The sequence below is a fragment of the Polyodon spathula genome, chromosome 15 (assembly GCF_017654505.1).
Source record: "Polyodon spathula isolate WHYD16114869_AA chromosome 15, ASM1765450v1, whole genome shotgun sequence".
In the NCBI taxonomy this organism is placed as follows: domain Eukaryota; kingdom Metazoa; phylum Chordata; class Actinopteri; order Acipenseriformes; family Polyodontidae; genus Polyodon; species Polyodon spathula.
Genome location: NC_054548.1, coordinates 31582449 through 31601221, shown reverse-complemented (window position 1 = coordinate 31601221; position 18773 = coordinate 31582449). Strand labels below are relative to the sequence as shown.

Below are 18773 nucleotides of genomic sequence, written 5' to 3'. Positions count from 1 at the left end.
TTGTTGAATGTACAAAGAGAAAATAAGCTAATGAAGAGAGCTGCCATATACTAATTTAAATATTTGTTGCATCTTCTTAGTGAGATCTCTAGCATTGTACACTGCGAGAGTCCTGTGACATATTTTTCAAATAAATAGCAGGAGTTTAGTTGCAGCAGAAGGTGCCCAAAGGATAACGTCTATGAATTCAAGGGTGCAAGAATCAAAATAACATTGTTTTTATTAAATGTAAACATCATCTGTACACTGCATTCTGTTCCGTCTTCATTTCACCATTTTAATACTGTTAAAATGAAAGGCAGTTTAATCCCATCAGATTCTATAGTGGGGCCCCCACCTTCACCCCCCAAAAGTTTTTCATATTCATACAGTAGCCCCTTGCTAAACCGGACATGTTTGTTCTGCATAAGGAGGTGTCGAGTTTAAAAGCAATACAATACAATTGCATACAGATACATTTATAGTGTTCAATGCATTTTAAATGTAAATCATTGCGCTGATAACACTAATGTGTTTTGGGTAGGCTACACATTACATTTTGTAAAAATATTAATCTGTACAGTAGGCCTATGCAGTATACAGTACAGTAATACAATTAATACCCTGCGCACTTGCTTTTTACTTAGCATTTTTTTTAATTATTATTATTATTATTATTATTATTATTATTATTATTTTGAATTTGACCTACTTAGTAGCCTAGACAATTTACACAAAATAGATCATGGTCCCATACAGATGCTCAGAATGAGCTGGAGGGGTCAGTTGCACGTCTGGGCATTTATTGCCCTCAGCACATTAGGGAAACCAGAAATTTGATAGAAATTAGTTTTCAAGCCTTGTAAGGACACCCTCCTTTTCATGACATTTAGGTACTTGGGTGTTCACCTCAAATGCATTGAGCACAACTGGCAATGCACGAGAAAAAGTGGACTGGGAAATGCCAGCAACAAATGCGACTGTTTAAAACATGCTTTCAAAAGTTCTTAACAAATGGATGCAATTCTAAGTGTCTCAATTCCCGGGAGATACAACTCATTATAATATTTGAGAACCCTCATCTCTGCCCCCTTTTTACGAATTTATGCAGGAATGCCCATAAATACATAATAATCTAAGCTTGAACTGCAAAGTAAAACTGCTGCCGCAAAGCATTCCCTAAAAAGTCGCTAACAGCATTGTGCTTGTTTAGTACATTTCACCCTAGACTTCGGACTCGTTTGCAACAGGCGCAAAACTTCAGGACATCTACCCCTCAGTCCGTTAATTCTGGCTGGTTAATCAAGGATACAAAGGTTTGGTCTGATGTAGAATGACCAAAAAAAGTAGTTTTGTCAATGTTGTAGATGACTTCAATTGAAGGTATCATCCAAACTCTGATTTGTTATATCAATGATTTTCTTGTTAAAGGTATTCATAAAATCATCAGTGCTTGCTGGTAATGAGGTATATAAGGAGGGCTCCTACTGCTTGTTTGTTAGTTTAGCTATTGTTTCAAAAATAAATTGAGGATTATCTATTTGTTTCTACAAGGGCTGAGTAGTAGGCTGATCTAGCTGAAGACAGTGCAGCCTTATAATTTTCCAGGCTGCATAAAAGACTCTTAGTTTGGTGTTTTTCCATTTACGTTCAAGTTTACAACCTGTTCGTTTAAGTATAGCTGTTGTATCATTAAACCATGGTGAAAATATTTTAAAAAGATATTACTTAGTGTGAAGTTATAATGATCTATCAATACATCCACTGATCCTGATTGAGCAAGAGCAGAGGTGGACAATACTTGCAAGAATTTATCAGTGGTAGTAAATTTGCTTGGATAAATCTTTGCCTAGGCATCTGGCAACTTGGTAGTTGGGCAGAGTCACTTGCATACCTCCACAACTGGATGATGTCACTAGTCAGGCTGTAATAACCAGAAAGAGACTCAGAGGCAAAGAATGCAAGTTTAAACGCTGGTGCAAACATTGGACTAAATGCACTTGACAAAATATAAAGGATAAAACAAAAGACTACACAAAAACTCACAAAATGTAAACAGACAGGACAAGACAGCACGGAACACAGACAATCCTTCACCTCTCACCAACATCAACATTTAACACACTAGCTATTTCATCACCTGTCATCAACTTATTTATACACCTGTGGCTGGAGCTTTAATTAATCTTTTAACCATATGCTGCCTACAAGGAATGACCTATAAATTGTGCATGTATCCAACAACTTTCTATTTTAACGCTTGTAGTTTAATAATCATAAATCACAAATTAAAACCCAATAGATCAACAGAAAGGTTTTGAGTTTTAAAATGATATAATCAGTTTTGTTGTAGTGTTTTATAGATTTGATTTTATATGCAACACCTCCAAAAAAAATAGAAATGTGACATATTAATAATATTTCACAAATGTACAAATTTTCATATTTTTCCAAACGATTTAGAAAAAAAAGTTAGAGTATATGGGAGATGTGCAATTTTATGAGGATTTCAAATATTTAATCAGAATTTAAGTTGCATGTACAGCTGCAGAGCTACATAAGGTTTTGTAATGTGCATAAAAGAGCCGAAACAGCAGATATAGAGCTGAAAGTGAAACTGAAGAAACCTAGAAATATAATGTAACCCCATTTGTGATAAAAGTTAATTATCTAAGTGTAGAGGTCTCAATATGTATGCTACACAAGATGTTGAGCATGTTTATTGTTATTTTTATTTATTTTTTTTTTTAAAGAAGAAACTTGCAAATACTGTATAGGTTAAAAAAAAAAAAAACTACCAATAATAAACAGCTAAATAATAATCAAAGCAATGACTACAGCAAAATACTTACCCATCATTTACAAACACAGAAACAAAGTAAGCTAATAATAATAAACAAAATAATGATAAAGCAACACTGACAAGGCAAATATACTAAGTTAACTAGATAGAGATCAGACAGATGTCATATTTACTTTCGCCTCCATCCAGAAACATTTTAAAAGCAGGACACAAAAATAAGAACCTATATAATTAAAAATAACAGTAAAACATTTATAAGAGGGCTATCTTATATGTCTTTTCAGTAATTAGTTGTTTGTTTTATTTTGTTTTATAATTGTTTTATTTTGGTAAGAGGTTCACCCTGCAGACGGATGCGTCAGAGACAGGTCTTGGGGCAGTGTTGTCTCAGGAGGTTCGGGGAAGCGAGCACCCAGTCCTGTACATCAGCAGGAAGCTCCTTCCCCGCGAGAAAAATTATAGCACCATTGAGAAGGAGTGTCTCGCGGTAAAATGGGCAGTCTAGTCACTCCGGTACTACCTCCTGGGGAGACACTTCACCCTGGTTACAGATCATGCCCCCTTAGCATGGCTTCACTGGATGAAAGATAGCAACGCCAGAATCACACGGTGGTACTTGGCCTTGCAGCCCTATGCTTTCAGGGTAGTCCACCGAGCAGGAAATCTGCATCAAAACGCAGACTTTTTCTCTCAGGAAGGCATGGGGGTGTAAGATTTTCGAATGAACCGTTGGTGTCATTTTGAGGGGAAGGATATGTAACAGGGAGAGATCTGTGCTGACTCTGCTGGCGTGTTCACGGGCTGCAGGAAGAGGGCGGCAGTCGTCCAACAACCGCCTGTGAGTCATGGCAGTGACATGGGGAGGTGGGAAAGTGGGTGTGTGGACTTTCCCCCTCTCTGAATGGCTGAGAGGTGCATCTTGGGAGATTGTTAGCCCTATAAATTAACGCTCTGTTGTTTCCTCAGATCTGCCCTGTTAAACGCGCCGAGAGTGCGGAAGCGCTGGTCAACGACCGAGAACCAGTGGGAGAGAAAGAAACGGAGGTTCAGAGGGAGACATTGAGGGCGGGGAACCCTTGGGCAGACCCCTGATTAGTATATCAGAGCAGGCGAGTGAGCCGGCAGTGTAGGACGGTGATCCGGGTCGCACGGGCAGCGGCGACCGGGATATCGCTGCAAAGTGCAGCACCTTTTCTTTGTAGTTTTTGTTACTGTTTTATTTTCCCTGTTTCTTTGTGCCTTCTGTTTTGAATTATTGTTTCGAAGCACCCTAAACCAATTACATGGGGATATTCACCGTCGCCATGGCTATGGCCCAATGAAAAACAAGATAGTTGATTGGACGACTGAGATATATCATGTTACAAAAGTTACGAAATTAGAGCGCGTTGGCAGCAAAGGGTTAAACATTTATTCACTTTATGGCCACATCCCCACATGTGTTTTTGCAGGGAGGGTTTTAACTCCCTCCCTGCCACCCAATATTCCTCACACACATATATATTCGCCCTGCCTCACAGCCATACACCTCCCCCCATGTGTGCAGCCCACTTGGCCTTAACGGTTACCTCCCCCCATAAAGTCCCAAAAGTCCCTGTTCTTGTTCTACCCCAGGAACAAAGGCACCAACAACAATTCCCCAGGTGTCTGCAGCAAAAGACCACCAGACTATGATGAACAGGCATCCCGTGCGGTGCGGGCAGGTAGCCCCGGGTGGTGGAGGCAGAGGCAGCTCCTGCTCCTCCCCCTCTGGCAGTGGAGGCGGGAGCAGCAAGTAGTCTCCCTCTTTCGCTGGAGACTGGTGCGGCTCACCCTTGGTCACTGGAGACTGCGAGGCTTCTCCCGATGGTGCTAGAGATGACATTGGCTCCTCCCCCTTTGGCACGCAGGACGGCAGCTCCTCCTTCTCTGGCTTTTGGGATGGCACTGACTCTTTTGCTCGCCATCAGGCATGGCTACTCCTCCCCTTTCTTCCTCTCTGGGGCTGGCAGCTATTCCTCCTCCTCGTCTACCTCTGGGAGTGGGCAGTTGAGCACGAAATGTTTGAAGCACCAGCTCGAGACTTTGAGAATGCTGTTGTAGGTGTCCTTGCTGTCCTCCTGGCAGTCGGGCAGGCAGCACCTCCCTCGCTTACCTACTAGACCGGTCACTCCTCCTCTTCGTCCTCATTGGGGTAGGTGGAAACTCCCCTTCAACCTGAAAGGGGCAGTACCTGGGGTAGTGCCAGTTCTTGGCACAAGTGAGGCACCACAGACCTTCTTCAATCATCTTCTCTTCTTTTTTCTTTACTTTTTTTCCCCCAAACTTTAACTGCAGTCTCGAGCACAGTTCCGTTTCTGACACCACATTTGGGTAGGATGATGTCTCTTGGCCAGGAAGAGACTCAGAGGTAAAGGCGGCAAGTTTAAGCGCTTTAATTCATAAATAAACACAAGTAAAATGGTACAAACATTTAACTAGACACACTTGACAAAATAAACGGCACAAGGGCCAAAACAAAAGACTTAAACTGACAGGACGAGACAGCACAGAATACAACTATCAAATAATACAAATAAGGAAAACTGAAGCCTCCCAGCAGAGTGATGTGTGGTCCCAGCAACAGTGTCCTTGAGGTCCAGGGATGTTTCACAGGCACTTTAACCACCAGAAATGAAACCACACAACAGGACGTTTATGTTGTATCTGGACTGTCAAAAGCACTTTTAGGGCTACCAGCTATCGAAGCAGTACACCTCATCCAATGCATACATGCACTACATGACATGTGGGAGAACTTCCTTAAGAGTTACCCAGCTGTGTTCAATGGACTGGGAAAACTAAAAGAGCCGTATATCATTGAGCTTGATCCAGGAGCAGCCCCTATGCACTCTCAACACCAAGAAGGGTCCCAATTCCATTAAGGGATAAAGTCTGTGTAGAAATGGCCTGAATGGAAGCCATGGGCGTCACATCCAAAGTGATGCAGCTGGCAGCATGGTGTGCAGGGATTGTAGTAGTGCCAAAAGTGAATGGGAAGATTAGAATCTGTGTCAACATAACTCGTCTTAATAAGATGCATAGAGAATGCCATTTACCTGCAGTGGATCAAACGCTGCCGATGCTGTCCAACGTCAAAGTTTTTACCAAATTGGATGCCCGGTCTGGATTCTGGCAAATACCTTTAGCCAAAAGCTGTGCCCTACTCACTATTTTTATCATGTCTTTCAGTCACTACTGCTTCAATCGTCTGCCATCTGGCATTTCCTCAGTGCCAGAGCATTTTCAGTGAAGAATGTCACAGATGCTGGGAGGGTGTGAGGGACTGCTATGCTGTGCTGATGACATGTTGCTTTACGGGCGTGCCAGAGGAGCATGATAAGAGGTTACACCAAGTTCTGAAGGCTTGAGTAGGAAAACTTACACTGAGTGAGAAGTATGAGTTCGAAAAGGACAGAATGCTTTTTGTGGGACATGAAATCACTGCTCACGGAATAGAGCCAGACCCCAAAAAAGTCAGAGCTATAATGGAGATGCCTGAGCCTGCGTGTGTGACTGATGTTCGCAGAGTCTTGGGAATGGCTAATTATCTGGGGAATTTTTTGCCTAACCTTGTGTCATACACACAGCCACTGAGAGAGCTAGAGTGAAAAGAATGAGCAGCGTTGGGGAAAACCACATTGCCAGCATTTCATCAGATGAAGGAAGAACTACTTGCCCAACAGAGACAAAGTTGCTATCTTCATATGGACTCAATGCTGTGTTAACTCAAGAGCAGCCTGATGACACATGGAAACCAATTGTTTTCATTTCAAGAGGCTTGATTGGGGCAGAGAAACACTATGCTCAAATTAAAAAGGAGGCATTAGCATTGACCTGGGCCTGTGAGCATCTTTCATCCTATCTCCTTGGCCTGACGTTTACCTTGGAGACGGACCACAAGGCACTGGTCACTCTCTTGAGCTCAAGAGTGCTAGACAAACTTCCACCTAGAATACTGCACTTCCGCCTAAGTATGCATATGAAATTGTTCATGTTCCTGGGAAGAGCCTTGTCACTGCGGACATGTTCTCCAGAGTACCAGTGAAGTTCAACCCATCAGCTGAAGAGAATGAGCTTGAAAAATAAGTTCAAGTCTTTGTAGATGCTATCAGAGCCAGCCTTACAGCTACTGATGCTAGAGAGCAACACATTGTTAATGGACAGAAGACAGACCTAGTCTGCCAAAAAGGTATCCAGTACTGCCAAACAGTCTGGCATGATAAAAGAGGAGTACATCCAAAGCTTGCACCATTCTCACGAGTGCAAGAGGATCTAAATATGACAGGTGAAAGGCCAAAGAATTGCCCTGAGGAAGGAGATTTTGGAAATACTTCTCAAAACTCACCGGCATTGCAGGGCCAGAGCTCAGGCAGTTTGGTGGCCAGGGCTATGTATTCAAATCCACCAGAAGGTAGATACCTGTGAAGCCTGACAAAGTATTGCGATTATTGTGGTATTTGCTCATTGGGAAACCGCAGTTAATGCACGTCTTTTTATTTATTTTTAATTCTTCCCCCACACACAGTAAATACAGTGAGTTTGGCAACTAAAACATTCTTAGCTGACATATTTTACATTTAAAGCAAACACAACTAAATCCTCCATATTGGCCTATTTAATGTTTTTTTTTTTTTTTTTTCTGATGTCATTGAGTAGAATCTAATTACAAGACTTCAGCTATCATTAATAGCAAGGAAATCCAAAGCCATAATGTATTTACATTTATTGCATCTGCCTTGATAAGTATTACAATATTTTAGCTAGTATTAAAAAAATGTAAAAGGTGCTTTATGCATAAGAGAGTGTTCTGGAAGTTGCATGACCTTATGTTGCATTTTTAAGTCTCTCTGACGTTTTCAGCTTTGTGTGAAAGCATTCATCGTTTTCCTGGCAATCCTTACTGCCCGTTCCACGCTATACAGCTTTAGTCCTTTATTGATAGCCAAGTCAAGGTTGTGGCCAAAGCAGCTCAGCCTTTTCATATCAGCAAACTGACTATCGATTTCTTGGAGGTTAGTGAATGCTCGTTTCATGTTAGCTGCATTGTCTGTTGTGATTGACACAAAGTTGTTTACCAAGAGACTCCACTCGCTGAAAAAGTTTTTAAAAACAGTGCTGATGTTTTCTGCCGTGTGGTCAGCGTCAAAGGGTATACATCCAAGACAGCAGCTTTGAAGAGCACACTCTTTTCTTTTGTAGTGGACTGTGATTCCCATATATGGATCCATACACCTGCTTGTCCACAAATCTGTTGTGGCACTCATGAACGCCAGCTGCCCTTCACTGGTTCAAAAACAAAACAAACATGACGCTACGCCGTCACAGACATTTTTAAATAAATACAAATAAACAATAATACGGCTTTCACCATCATTTAAATACTTAATAAATCATAATACAAAACAAATATACTTTATAGGAGCAGGGCTTTGCTCTGCTTCACTGGGCTCTTAGCCCTATTACAATATATATGTGTGTCTATATCAAAGGAAACTGGGAAACTGTATGCATTGTGAAACTGGGTTGTGAGGATTACGAAGGTACCGGACTCTAACCCCTCATTTGAACTTTAACCCCTCTTGTAATGCATAGAGTATAACATGCCCAATTGTCATTTTCAAAATTAAGGATTTTCACCTCACATTATAAGGCATATTGTTGAAAACCTCAAATTGGCAAAATAACTATCACACTGTGTGCACTTTACAAAAAGTTATTTACAAAAACTATAAGATTTCATATTTTTTCGAAGCTGGTCTTGCTCTAAAGGACCAAATATTTATTGATCATACAAACAAAAATAGAAAAATCACAAAACTTCATATTTATTCCCAATGTTGTGTTACAAAAGCTACAATATATTTATATAATTCAGGGGTGATGCCTACATGTACTTCAAATGTAGATTTCCGCATTCTGCAGGTTCTAAGGTGTGTAGGGATATATTTAGTATAATGGGTTGTTGTCTATCACACCCACTGACACCCCTGGAAGGATGTTTCCATGCAGTACATGATGTTATTCAAGCCGCTTGTGGTATAAGTTATGTGGAGATTAACTGGGAGACAGGAGATAGATATGATGTGTGTACTTTAAAGGCCTATGTCCAATACTCAAGCTTTAAATGATACAGTTCAAAGCACTTGTAGTGGCAAAGACTTGGGTTTGAGGGACACTTTAGTCAACAGTAGCTGCTGTCTCTGCGTATGCTTTTCTTCGAACAAACCTTGCATTATTTTTGGACCTATTCTTTTCCTGCTGTAGGGAGTAAGGATTGAGGATAGTGCTTCTCTGTGAGTCTCAAGATGCTTTCTACCTATATATTTAGTGCCTCGTTATCCTGGAACACTAGTGCTGCAATGACTGTAGTTATGAACTCCAGGAAAGGCATAACCTGTTCTTGTGTGGATTCCCAGTCCACCACATAGGAATTATATAATGCCATCTGAGTCATGTGCAGCCCTAGTTTCTTGAACCAAGCCACAGTTTTTCGAGTGGCATTATAAGTCTCTAACATTTGGTCGCACTTGTCAAAATCTTAAAATCAATTCTGTACTGCACAGGGAGCCAATGTAAATAGGCCAAAACAGGGGTAATATGTTCACTTTCCTGGTTTTAGTCGGAATTCTAGTGGCGGTATTCTGAACATGCGGCATACCACACATTTTGTAGAGAGAATTTGTTGGTTTATTAACAATTCCCATCTTTGACATTTTTTAATTTCTTGGACACCTGTTTGCTTCATAGGCACAGACATGTGGTACTAGACTCTATGCTGCTATAGGAACTGGGCAGCATACCTGTTGTAAGTAAAGCTGGAAATACTGCAGGGGGGTGAAGCCAGCAGTATCACCTTTGGACCTGGAGTACCAATAAAGGGTGGTATGTCCGGCGATACATTATAGGGGGGGGGTCCAATGTACCCTAGCACATACCTTCTTGGCCTCCTGGGTCATGCAGGCTGTTCCACAGTCTCTCTTTCTGGAGCTCCAACAGGCTCTTCCGTGGAAAAGAGGCGACTCTTCCTCTGTGACAAAGGTGTCATCACTGGGGCTGTCAGCGAGGTAAAAGACACCGCCAGAGAGATAGAATCAGTTCAGGGTCTGTCACTGTCAGTTTCCTTCACAATCCTGTGCGGAACCTTTTGCATGCCATTTTTGATTGTATATAAATAGTTTTGAAATGAACAGTTACAGTACTGCCCAATATACACCAATGAATGAAATAAACTTCACACAATATTAAAACAATAAAAAAGATAAGAAATATAAAAAATAGACATGTATTAGAATTAGTAAGGGAAATTAAATGTACAGCTGTAAATTTATCTGACCTTATAGCAATTCTAAAATGTACTGGGATAGTGTTGACCAATATATAACAAAATTATTTCACAATTGTTTCACTAATAAAAACATGAGGTAAATGTAGTATAATAAGTGATTTAAGGAATTAAAATGTAGAGTAGTAAATGCATTTGACAGAGCTGCCAAAGTTCTGAAATTAACTGGGATAGTGTAGCAAATATATAACAAATAATATTTTAGCACAATTATTTCACACACAGAGAAGCTAAAAAACACCAAAAAAGAGCTGAACAAAATACGGAAATTACTACAGACCTATTTGTTTTAATTGATTTATTGTGCTGTTTGAATGTTTTATTTTTATGATTTATTATGTTGTTTCTTGCTGCCTTCTCTTATCAGGATCTCCTTGATATAGAGATGCATAGCTCAAGGGTTCTATCCTGGTTAAATAAATTAATTAGTTCTAAAAAGAACTGTTGAATAACCAGTTAATTTTTGTTTACATTATGTGACCAATGCATCATTCACATATTTAGAGAGATTAAACCCTCCCACACACGGTGTAACGTTTTTTATGCAATCGGTTATTCACAGCCTGTGAGACGAGTGCAACATATGGGAGGACATACACTGTACGTTCCCCTAGCACTTTACGAGTATATTTTTAGAACGTACACCCATAGCACTGAAGGGGTTAAGAAACACTGATGGATCTGACATTGTTCATTTATAATGCCCTGACATTACTAAAGCAGCTACAATGTAGTATGATGACTCCCTCTCAAATATTACATTTTCACATATCCCATGGACCCTTGGAACCAATTAAATTGGGTATGACGGGTGCTACTGTGCCAAACCTGGTCAATTGGAGTGTCTCACACTGTTTCCTTCCTGCAGTTCACCACTGTGTGTCTTAACATGAAATCAACTGGAGCAACCCCCAATATCTGCTCTTGACAATCTCCCAACACTGTACAAAACTGGAGCAATCCCCATTATCTGCTCTTGACAATCTCACAACACTGTACACAACTGGTGCCAGGTTTTGTCAAGAAGTTGATCCTTGTTGCTGTAAGGTGTATTTAGTATTGCCTTAATGTGGCACTGAAGTGAAAAAAAATTAATGCTCACATTTTAGGGCCACCATAATTGTACATTTAATATGAATACTTCATGTTCTCTATTTTTTTTTTTTTCTAGATTACTCACCGGGAAGAAAATCAATATAGAGAAAGAAGCACTTGAGGTAGGTGGAACAATAGAAATGCTGCTAGACTAATGTCGGGCTAGCACTTAGGACAGCTGTGAGCGAAGCTCCAAAAACCCAGACATATCAAATGAGTATCTGCCTCCGCCACGTCCACCGCGAGGAGCAGAGCAGCAGGAGCTGCCTCTGCTACAGCCACCTCCACCAGCAGAGGGTGAATGCCTGCTGGGTCCCCGTCCACCAGCAGAGGGTGAATGCCTGCTGGGTCCCCGTCCACCAGCAGAGGGTGAATTCCTGCTGGTTCCACCTCCACCACCATGGGAGGACTGCTTGCAGCTCCCACCTCCACCAGCAGAGAGTGAATTCCTGCTGTTTCTGCCTCCACTACCATGGGAGGACTGCTTGCAGCTCCGACCTCCACCAGCAGAAGGTGAATTCCTGCTGGTTCTGCCTCCACCGCCATGGGAGGACTGCTTCAGCTCCCACCTCCACCAACAGAGGGCGAGTACCTGCTGGTTCTCTCTACTGCCCAAGGATGCCTGCCTCGCTCCACATCGCCTGGGGAGCTACCGGTTACAGGGTACGAGGGAGAAGTGGAGCTCCCGCTGCCGCCTCTGTGGCCAGGGGTTCCCCTCTGGAGGGTTCGCTGCTGCTGCCGTCACCTCCCGAGGGTCCGCTGCTGCTGCTGCCGTCGCCTCCCGAGGGTCTGCTGCTGCTGCCATCACCTGGGGTCACCGGAGTTTCACCTGAGGTTGCTGTCAACCCTGCTTTTCCGCAGCATGTTTTCACTCACTCGGGGTTATGTGTTCAGGGCGAAAGAACTGGAGAGAGACAGAGAGAAAAAGTAGACACTTGCTACGTCATGCTGGAGGGCCAGCATGGTACTTGTTTGTTTAGTGTTCGTGCCTGTTTGTTAGTGTCTGTTTGTTTAGTTTAGTGTTCGTGCCCTGTTTGTTAGGGTCTGTTTATTTAGTGCTCATGCCCTGTTTGTTAGTGTCTGTTTGTTTAGTGCTTGAGCTCTGTTTGTTAGTGTCTGTTCGTTTTGTTTGTTTATTTATTTTGGCTCGTGCTGTGTTTTGTTTTGTTCTTTATTTTCTGGTTGTACGTTTATTAAATGCTGAGCACCAGCAAGCGCTCAGCTTCACCAAAACTCCACGTTTCTGTCCTGTTGTTCCGGGTCTGCTGTCACCACTCAGCCAGCCTTGTGACGTTGTATATACGCTTTCATTTAGCATCAAACCTAACTTGGTTTGAGGGCTCGCTGCCTGGCCGAATGGATGAGGCAGAGACGCCCATTGATAAAATATAGAAATTGTTTTTAAGAGGTGGAGATGGGGAGGTGGTGGGTTTCGATGAAATCGAAACGCAACTGAGAGGTAAGTGAAGAGGGTATTTATAGTGCTAACAATCTTAATTAGTTAACATGTAAATTGAATGATTCAATTTGGTGACACAGAGATTGATGTCTGACCCTCCTCCCGAACATTAATTATAAATTTCAATTCAGTAGTTCAGGACAAACACCAATCACAAAATATTTTAGTACAACTATTTATTGTGGAGAATGCGGAGTATGCAATTTTACAGAGAATTATGTTGTATATATGCTTTCATTTGGCATCAAATCTGACTTTTTTTTTGTTTGAGGGCTTGCTGCCTGTCCAAATGGACGAGGCGGAGACCCCCAAAAAGAACAAGCCGGTCTCAATGCCGTGATTAATAATAATAGCCCACTTGAAGGTTTAGCCAACCTTTAACAAATGATCATCAGCATGCAGGAGAGGAAAACAAAACCCATTTTTGGGAAATAAACCTCTAGGAATCCATGGATGATCTGATTGCCCTTCCTCCGGGCAGGCTACTAACGCTTAAGAGCACATTTTTGTAAAAGCATTTTTAGGATCTGTAATATTTGTACTAATGTAAGAACTGAACGACCAACAACCAACCATTTGATAAGGGAGCCTGGAACTCTGAAGGAATGACCAGAGAACTGCTCAGCTGTGAATCTGGACATGGAAAGAATCTGGAGAAGGTGAAAGAAGAACCAATGGCGGGCGCTGATTGTTCCGTTTTCTTTAATAAACAGCTCTGAGGGTGATGTGCCTTGAGAAAGACAGAGATGGATAAGAGATAAAGGGGTCATATGGGCTAACATGAGAGTTTTTTATTTATAAACGAAATAGAAAGGGTTCCCTAATCTTCCTGGACAGTTTTACTTCTTTTGAACAGGAAGGAAAAGGTATCAGATGAGGTAATTGCGATGTCAGAGACAAAGGGGTGAATCTGGGGGTTGAATTTGAGAGCGATGTAGACTCTGGAGCACCTAAGGAACCCGAGAAGGCTAAAAGTAAAGGGCTTTAAGGTTTATCTAAAAACAGGGAGGAGTAGCCGAAGCGGACAACAGGCACCAAGAGAGTATGTTGATGATGATAGGTAAGCAAGCAGGGGGAGAAAGAGATTCTGGTCATTGAAGCCCTTTCAGGATTAGAGAAATGTGTGAGTTGTCAAGTATAGAGCTGGGATGCCGAAAATGAGTTTGTAGAAAAACTGGATGTCGGAAATTGAAATATTGATGGAGGAAACTCTTATAGCGCCATTCTTAAGGGACATAATATAGGATGATACTACAGGCATGGAAAATGAAGGGAACAGAATGCAATTCCAAGATGACCAGTATATTTGCAGTGAGCAGGGAGTGATGATGAGAAGAGTTGTTTCTTGAGCCTGCAGAATTAGGGAATGCAGCAGGTGGCTCACATGAATGTCAGGTCTGAAAAGGGAGGAAACTGAGTTGGAAGGAGGTCGTCTTCAGGAGCTAATGCACTGAATCTCTGCATTTGGAAACGAGAAAGAGAATCGGCGATTACATTCAGGTGGCCGAGAATGTGTTGAACTCTGAGAATGAACTGATGAGTAACACTTAACCAAGTAATCCTTCTGAATATTATCATTATATGGTGGGAGGATGAATGGCCTTTGTTAATTTGGACTGTAGCTGAATTATCTGAGTGGAGAAGAATGGATTTTTTGGGCCCAGGAAGACCCCCAAAAGGAATGCGGCTACAGCAACTGGATACATTTTGTACAATGACGAGGAGTGATCGGGGATAAGAATGCTGATGAATTCTTCGGGCCATGGAGCAGAAAACCATTTTCCCTTGTAGTATCCTCCAAAGCAGAGAGGGAGCTGCATTTGTGAACAGTTAATGTCTTCGTGCAGCAGGAGACACTCGAAGGTAAAAGAAATTAATGCCATTCCAGACTTTCAGTAGGAGCTCCCACAGGCAGAGTTCCTTGCTGCAAGAAGGATCCATGAGTATGACATTGTTGAGGAAAAAAGAGAATGTAGGAGACAGTTCTTTCTTGAGGAATTATTCTCATTGTGTAGTTTAAATGGCCTAGGAGAGACAGAAGAAGCGTTTGGTAGGAGGGTGATGACAGAAAAGTGGAAATAGAAACAATACGATTGCTCCCTGAGGCTGAAAAAGATTGGGAATCCAGGGTAAAGCCTAGAAACTCGATGGAAGTGAGAGAACCCAAGGTCTTTTCTGATGCTAGGGGTATGCTGAGATTTGAAAATAATGATTTGAGGATTGTTATTTTCTGGGCAGGGGAAGCGTGGGGAAAATCAAATTGAAGAAAATCATCCAGGAGATTCAGCACAAAAGGAATGCAGTAGTTATTAAGGAGGATCCAGCACAGCACAGGGTATTGAATATCTATGGGCTGCTTTTGTAGCCAAACATCAGGCAAACAGAAAAATAAAATTTGAAAAGCCACTGTACTCCAAAGAGGTGCCTGAGGGCAGGCTCAATGGGCATAATTAAAAAATGTGTTTGATACAGTATATCGGCTTTAAATCCATGGCTGGCTTTCCCAGCAATTTTGATTAAGAATATGACGTGGTTGATTTTTGCATATTGCAGGGAGAAATTTTTGAGAGGGCTTAAAACTATTGATGTTGGGTGTGGTAGAGTTATGGTGAGCGGAAATGAAGGAAGTTACAGGCGGAATAGTACAGGTTCCTTTGTTGAAGTTATTACAAATCTGGCAGCCTCCAGAGTATGCAGTATTGCAGCCCTGACCGTCTTTTGATCTGGAGGGCATGAAAAGATGAGGAGGATTGCAAGGGAGGGACATGAGGGGACAGGGTGGAGGGTCAGTGGGGTGAGCAGTTGAACCGCATGCTGAGCATACTAGAAGCAGAAGAACGGGAAATATGTATTGGTCCAGTGCACCCCAGTAGACGCTCTGGTTCCATTGTTGGGGATGGGCAGCGGCTTTGGCAGAAAATACTTTGTAGTATTCAGAGAAATGGGAACCTCCGAATCTGAGAAGACTAAAATGATCACCATAACAATTAACCAACTTGCGCCGGTGGTTAGGATAGAACTTGCATATGATGTCCCTGAAATGGCAGAGAGCTAGAATGAACTTGGAAATGGTAAGTGTTTTGAATAAACTGCTGATGAGCTGAAAGAAAAGTATTCCAGAGAAGGGGCCACTATGGGGCTTGCTGGACGCCTGCAGTGAGGGGAGAGAAGCTGAAAGGTTATAGTTGGAGAAGAAGGGACCACCATGGGGGCCTGCTGAAAGCCTATAATGGCCAGGGATGTCACTGCAGGGGCCTGCTGGACGCCTGCAATGTGGGGAAAGGAGAAAGGACCACTATGGGGGCCTGCTGGATGCCCATAGTGGCCAGGGAGGTCACTGCAGGGGCCTGCTGGATGCCTGCAGTGTGGGGGAAGGAGAAGGGACCACTATGGGGGCCTGATGGATGCCCATAGTGGCCAGGGAGGTCACTGCAGGGGCCTGCTGGATGCCTGCAGTGTGGGGGAAGTTAGAAAGGCCAAGAGAGAAATAGAAATGAACATTGCTAAGGGAGCTAAAACCAATTCCAAAATGTTTTTCCAATATTACAACAGCAAGAGAACATTCAAAGAGGAGATTAAATGTTTAAGAGATACAAATGGCAAAATCGTAGAGGAAGAAAAAAAAATAGCAAATATGTTAAATGATTACTTTTCACAAGTTTTTACAAAGGAAGATACTGACAACATGCCCCACATGTCATCCAGTTCCTATCCAGTTTTAAATAACTTTAGCATAACTGAGGCAGAAGTGTTAAAGGGACTAGGAGCTCTTAAAATAAACAAATCCCCTGGGCCGGACGAGATCCTCCCAGTAGTACTCAAAGAAATGAAAGAAGTAATTTACAAACCGCTAACCAAGATCATGCAGCAGTCTCTTGACACAGGGGTGGTACCGACAGACTGGAAAATTGCAAACGTAATACCGATCCACAAAAAGGGAAACAAAACTGAACCAGGTAACTACAGACCAGTAAGCCTGACTTCTATTATATGCAAACTTATGGAAACTATAATAAGATCCAAAATGGAAAATTACCTATATGGTAACAGGGTACTGGGAGACAGTCAACATGGTTTTAGGAAAGGGAGATCGTGTCTAACTAACTTGCTTGATTTTTTTGAGGATGCAACATCCATAATGGACAATTGCAAAGCATATGACATGGTTTATTTAGATTTCCAGAAAGCTTTTGACAAAGTCCCGCACAAAAGATTAATTCTCAAACTGAACGCAGTTGGGATTCAAGGAAACGCATGTACATGGATTAGGGAGTGGTTAACATGTAGAAAACAGAAAGTACTGATTAGAGGAAAAACCTCAGAATGGAGTGTGGTAACCAGCGGTGTACCACAGGGATCAGTATTAGGTCCTCTGCTATTCCTAATCTACATTAATGATTTAGATTCTGGTATAGTAAGCAAACTTGTTAAATTTGCAGACGACACAAAAGTAGGAGGAGTGGCAAACACTGTTGCAGCAGCAAAGGTCATTCAAAATGATCTAGACAAGATTCAGAACTGGGCAGACACATGGCAAATGACATTTAATAGAGAAAAGTGTAAGGTACTGCACGCAGGAAATAAAAATGTACATTATAAATATCATATGGGAGATATTGAAATTGGAGAAGGAATCTATGAAAAAGACCTAGGAGTTTTTGTTGACTCAGAAATGTCTTCATCTAGGCAATGTGGGGAAGCTATAAAAAAGGCTAACAAGATACTCGGATACATTGTGAAAAGTGTTGAATTTAAATCAAGGGAAGTAATGTTAAAACTGTACAATGCACTTGTAAGACCTCATCTTGAATATTGTGTGCAGTTCTGGTCACCTCGCTATAAAAAAGATATTGCTGCTCTAGAAAGAGTGCAAAGAAGAGCGACCAGAATTATTCCGGGCTTAAAAGGCATGTCATATGCAGACAGGCTAAAAGAATTGAATCTGTTCAGTCTTGAACAAAGAAGACTACGTGGCGACCTAATTCAAGCATTCAAAATTCTAAAAGGTATTGACAGTGTCGACGCAAGGGACTTTTTCAGCCTGAAAAAAGAAACAAGGACCAGGGGTCACAAATGGAGTTTAGAAAAAGGGGCATTCAGAACAGAAAATAGGAGACACTTTTTTACACAGAGAATTGTGAGGGTCTGGAATCAACTCCCCAGTAATGTTGTTGAAGCTGACACCCTGGGATCCTTCAAGAAGCTGCTTGATGAGATTTTGGGATCAATAAGCTACTAACAACCAAACGAGCAAGATGGGCCGAATGGCCTCCTCTCGTTTGTAAACTTTCTTATGTTCTTATGTTCTTATGTTAAGGGACCACTATGGGGGCCTGCTGGATGCCTATAGTGGCCAGAGAGGTCACTGCAGGGGCCTGCTGGACAACAGCAGTGAGGGGAGGGAAGCTGAAAGGTTATAGTTAGAGGAGAAGGGACCACTATAGGGGCCTGCTGGATGCCTGCAGTGAGGGGAAATAACCTGAAAGGTTATTGTTGGAGGCAGAATGCTCAGTAACTGCTGAATGAGCCTTTGATTGACAGATGCTGACCGGATGTAGACGCGCTTCCTAGAGATGCAGTCGTTGCAGGGCGAGGTGTTCCAAGTCCTCTTAATAAGCGGAATTGGGCTTGTTTTTGAGAGTCACAGGTTGGAATTTGTAGAAACACCCATAGTTCCCCGTCACAATGACTCATCTCTGTTCTTAAATAATAACCTATGGTACATGTTTGTGTTTTAAGCAAAAGACCGATCATTTCCCAATTCTATTTGCCAAAGTATTTATTTATTTATTTTTTTATTTGTTTGTTTGTTTATTTATTAAATTTTATATGTTAAAATGTTTTAACAAACTACCGGTGCATGTCATTTTGAGCAAATAGATGGTAATACTGTTGTAGTATAACACTGAAAGTGTACAACTTTAGGTTTTTTGTTTTTAATTATTCGGATTGTCTTTATAAAAAAGAAACATACCAAGTTATCTGGCATAGTAAAATACAAAATATCAAATGTTTAAATCATTCCATGAAAGGAAGTTTTGTTGGTTTTATTTTTGTGAATTACGGTAATTTAA

The 18773-nt window shown here is 41.7% G+C and overlaps 1 protein-coding gene across 2 annotated transcripts in view; it reads left to right on the top strand.

Moving 5' to 3' along the window:
• LOC121328102 (pyridoxal kinase-like) overlaps positions 1-18773 on the top strand; it is a 145924-nt gene that overhangs the window by 82941 nt on the left and 44210 nt on the right. For both annotated transcript variants that reach the window (XM_041272591.1, XM_041272590.1), the window contains one exon: positions 11317-11362. In XM_041272591.1, coding sequence (XP_041128525.1) covers positions 11317-11362 — 46 coding nt within the window. The remainder of the gene's footprint in view (positions 1-11316; positions 11363-18773) is intronic.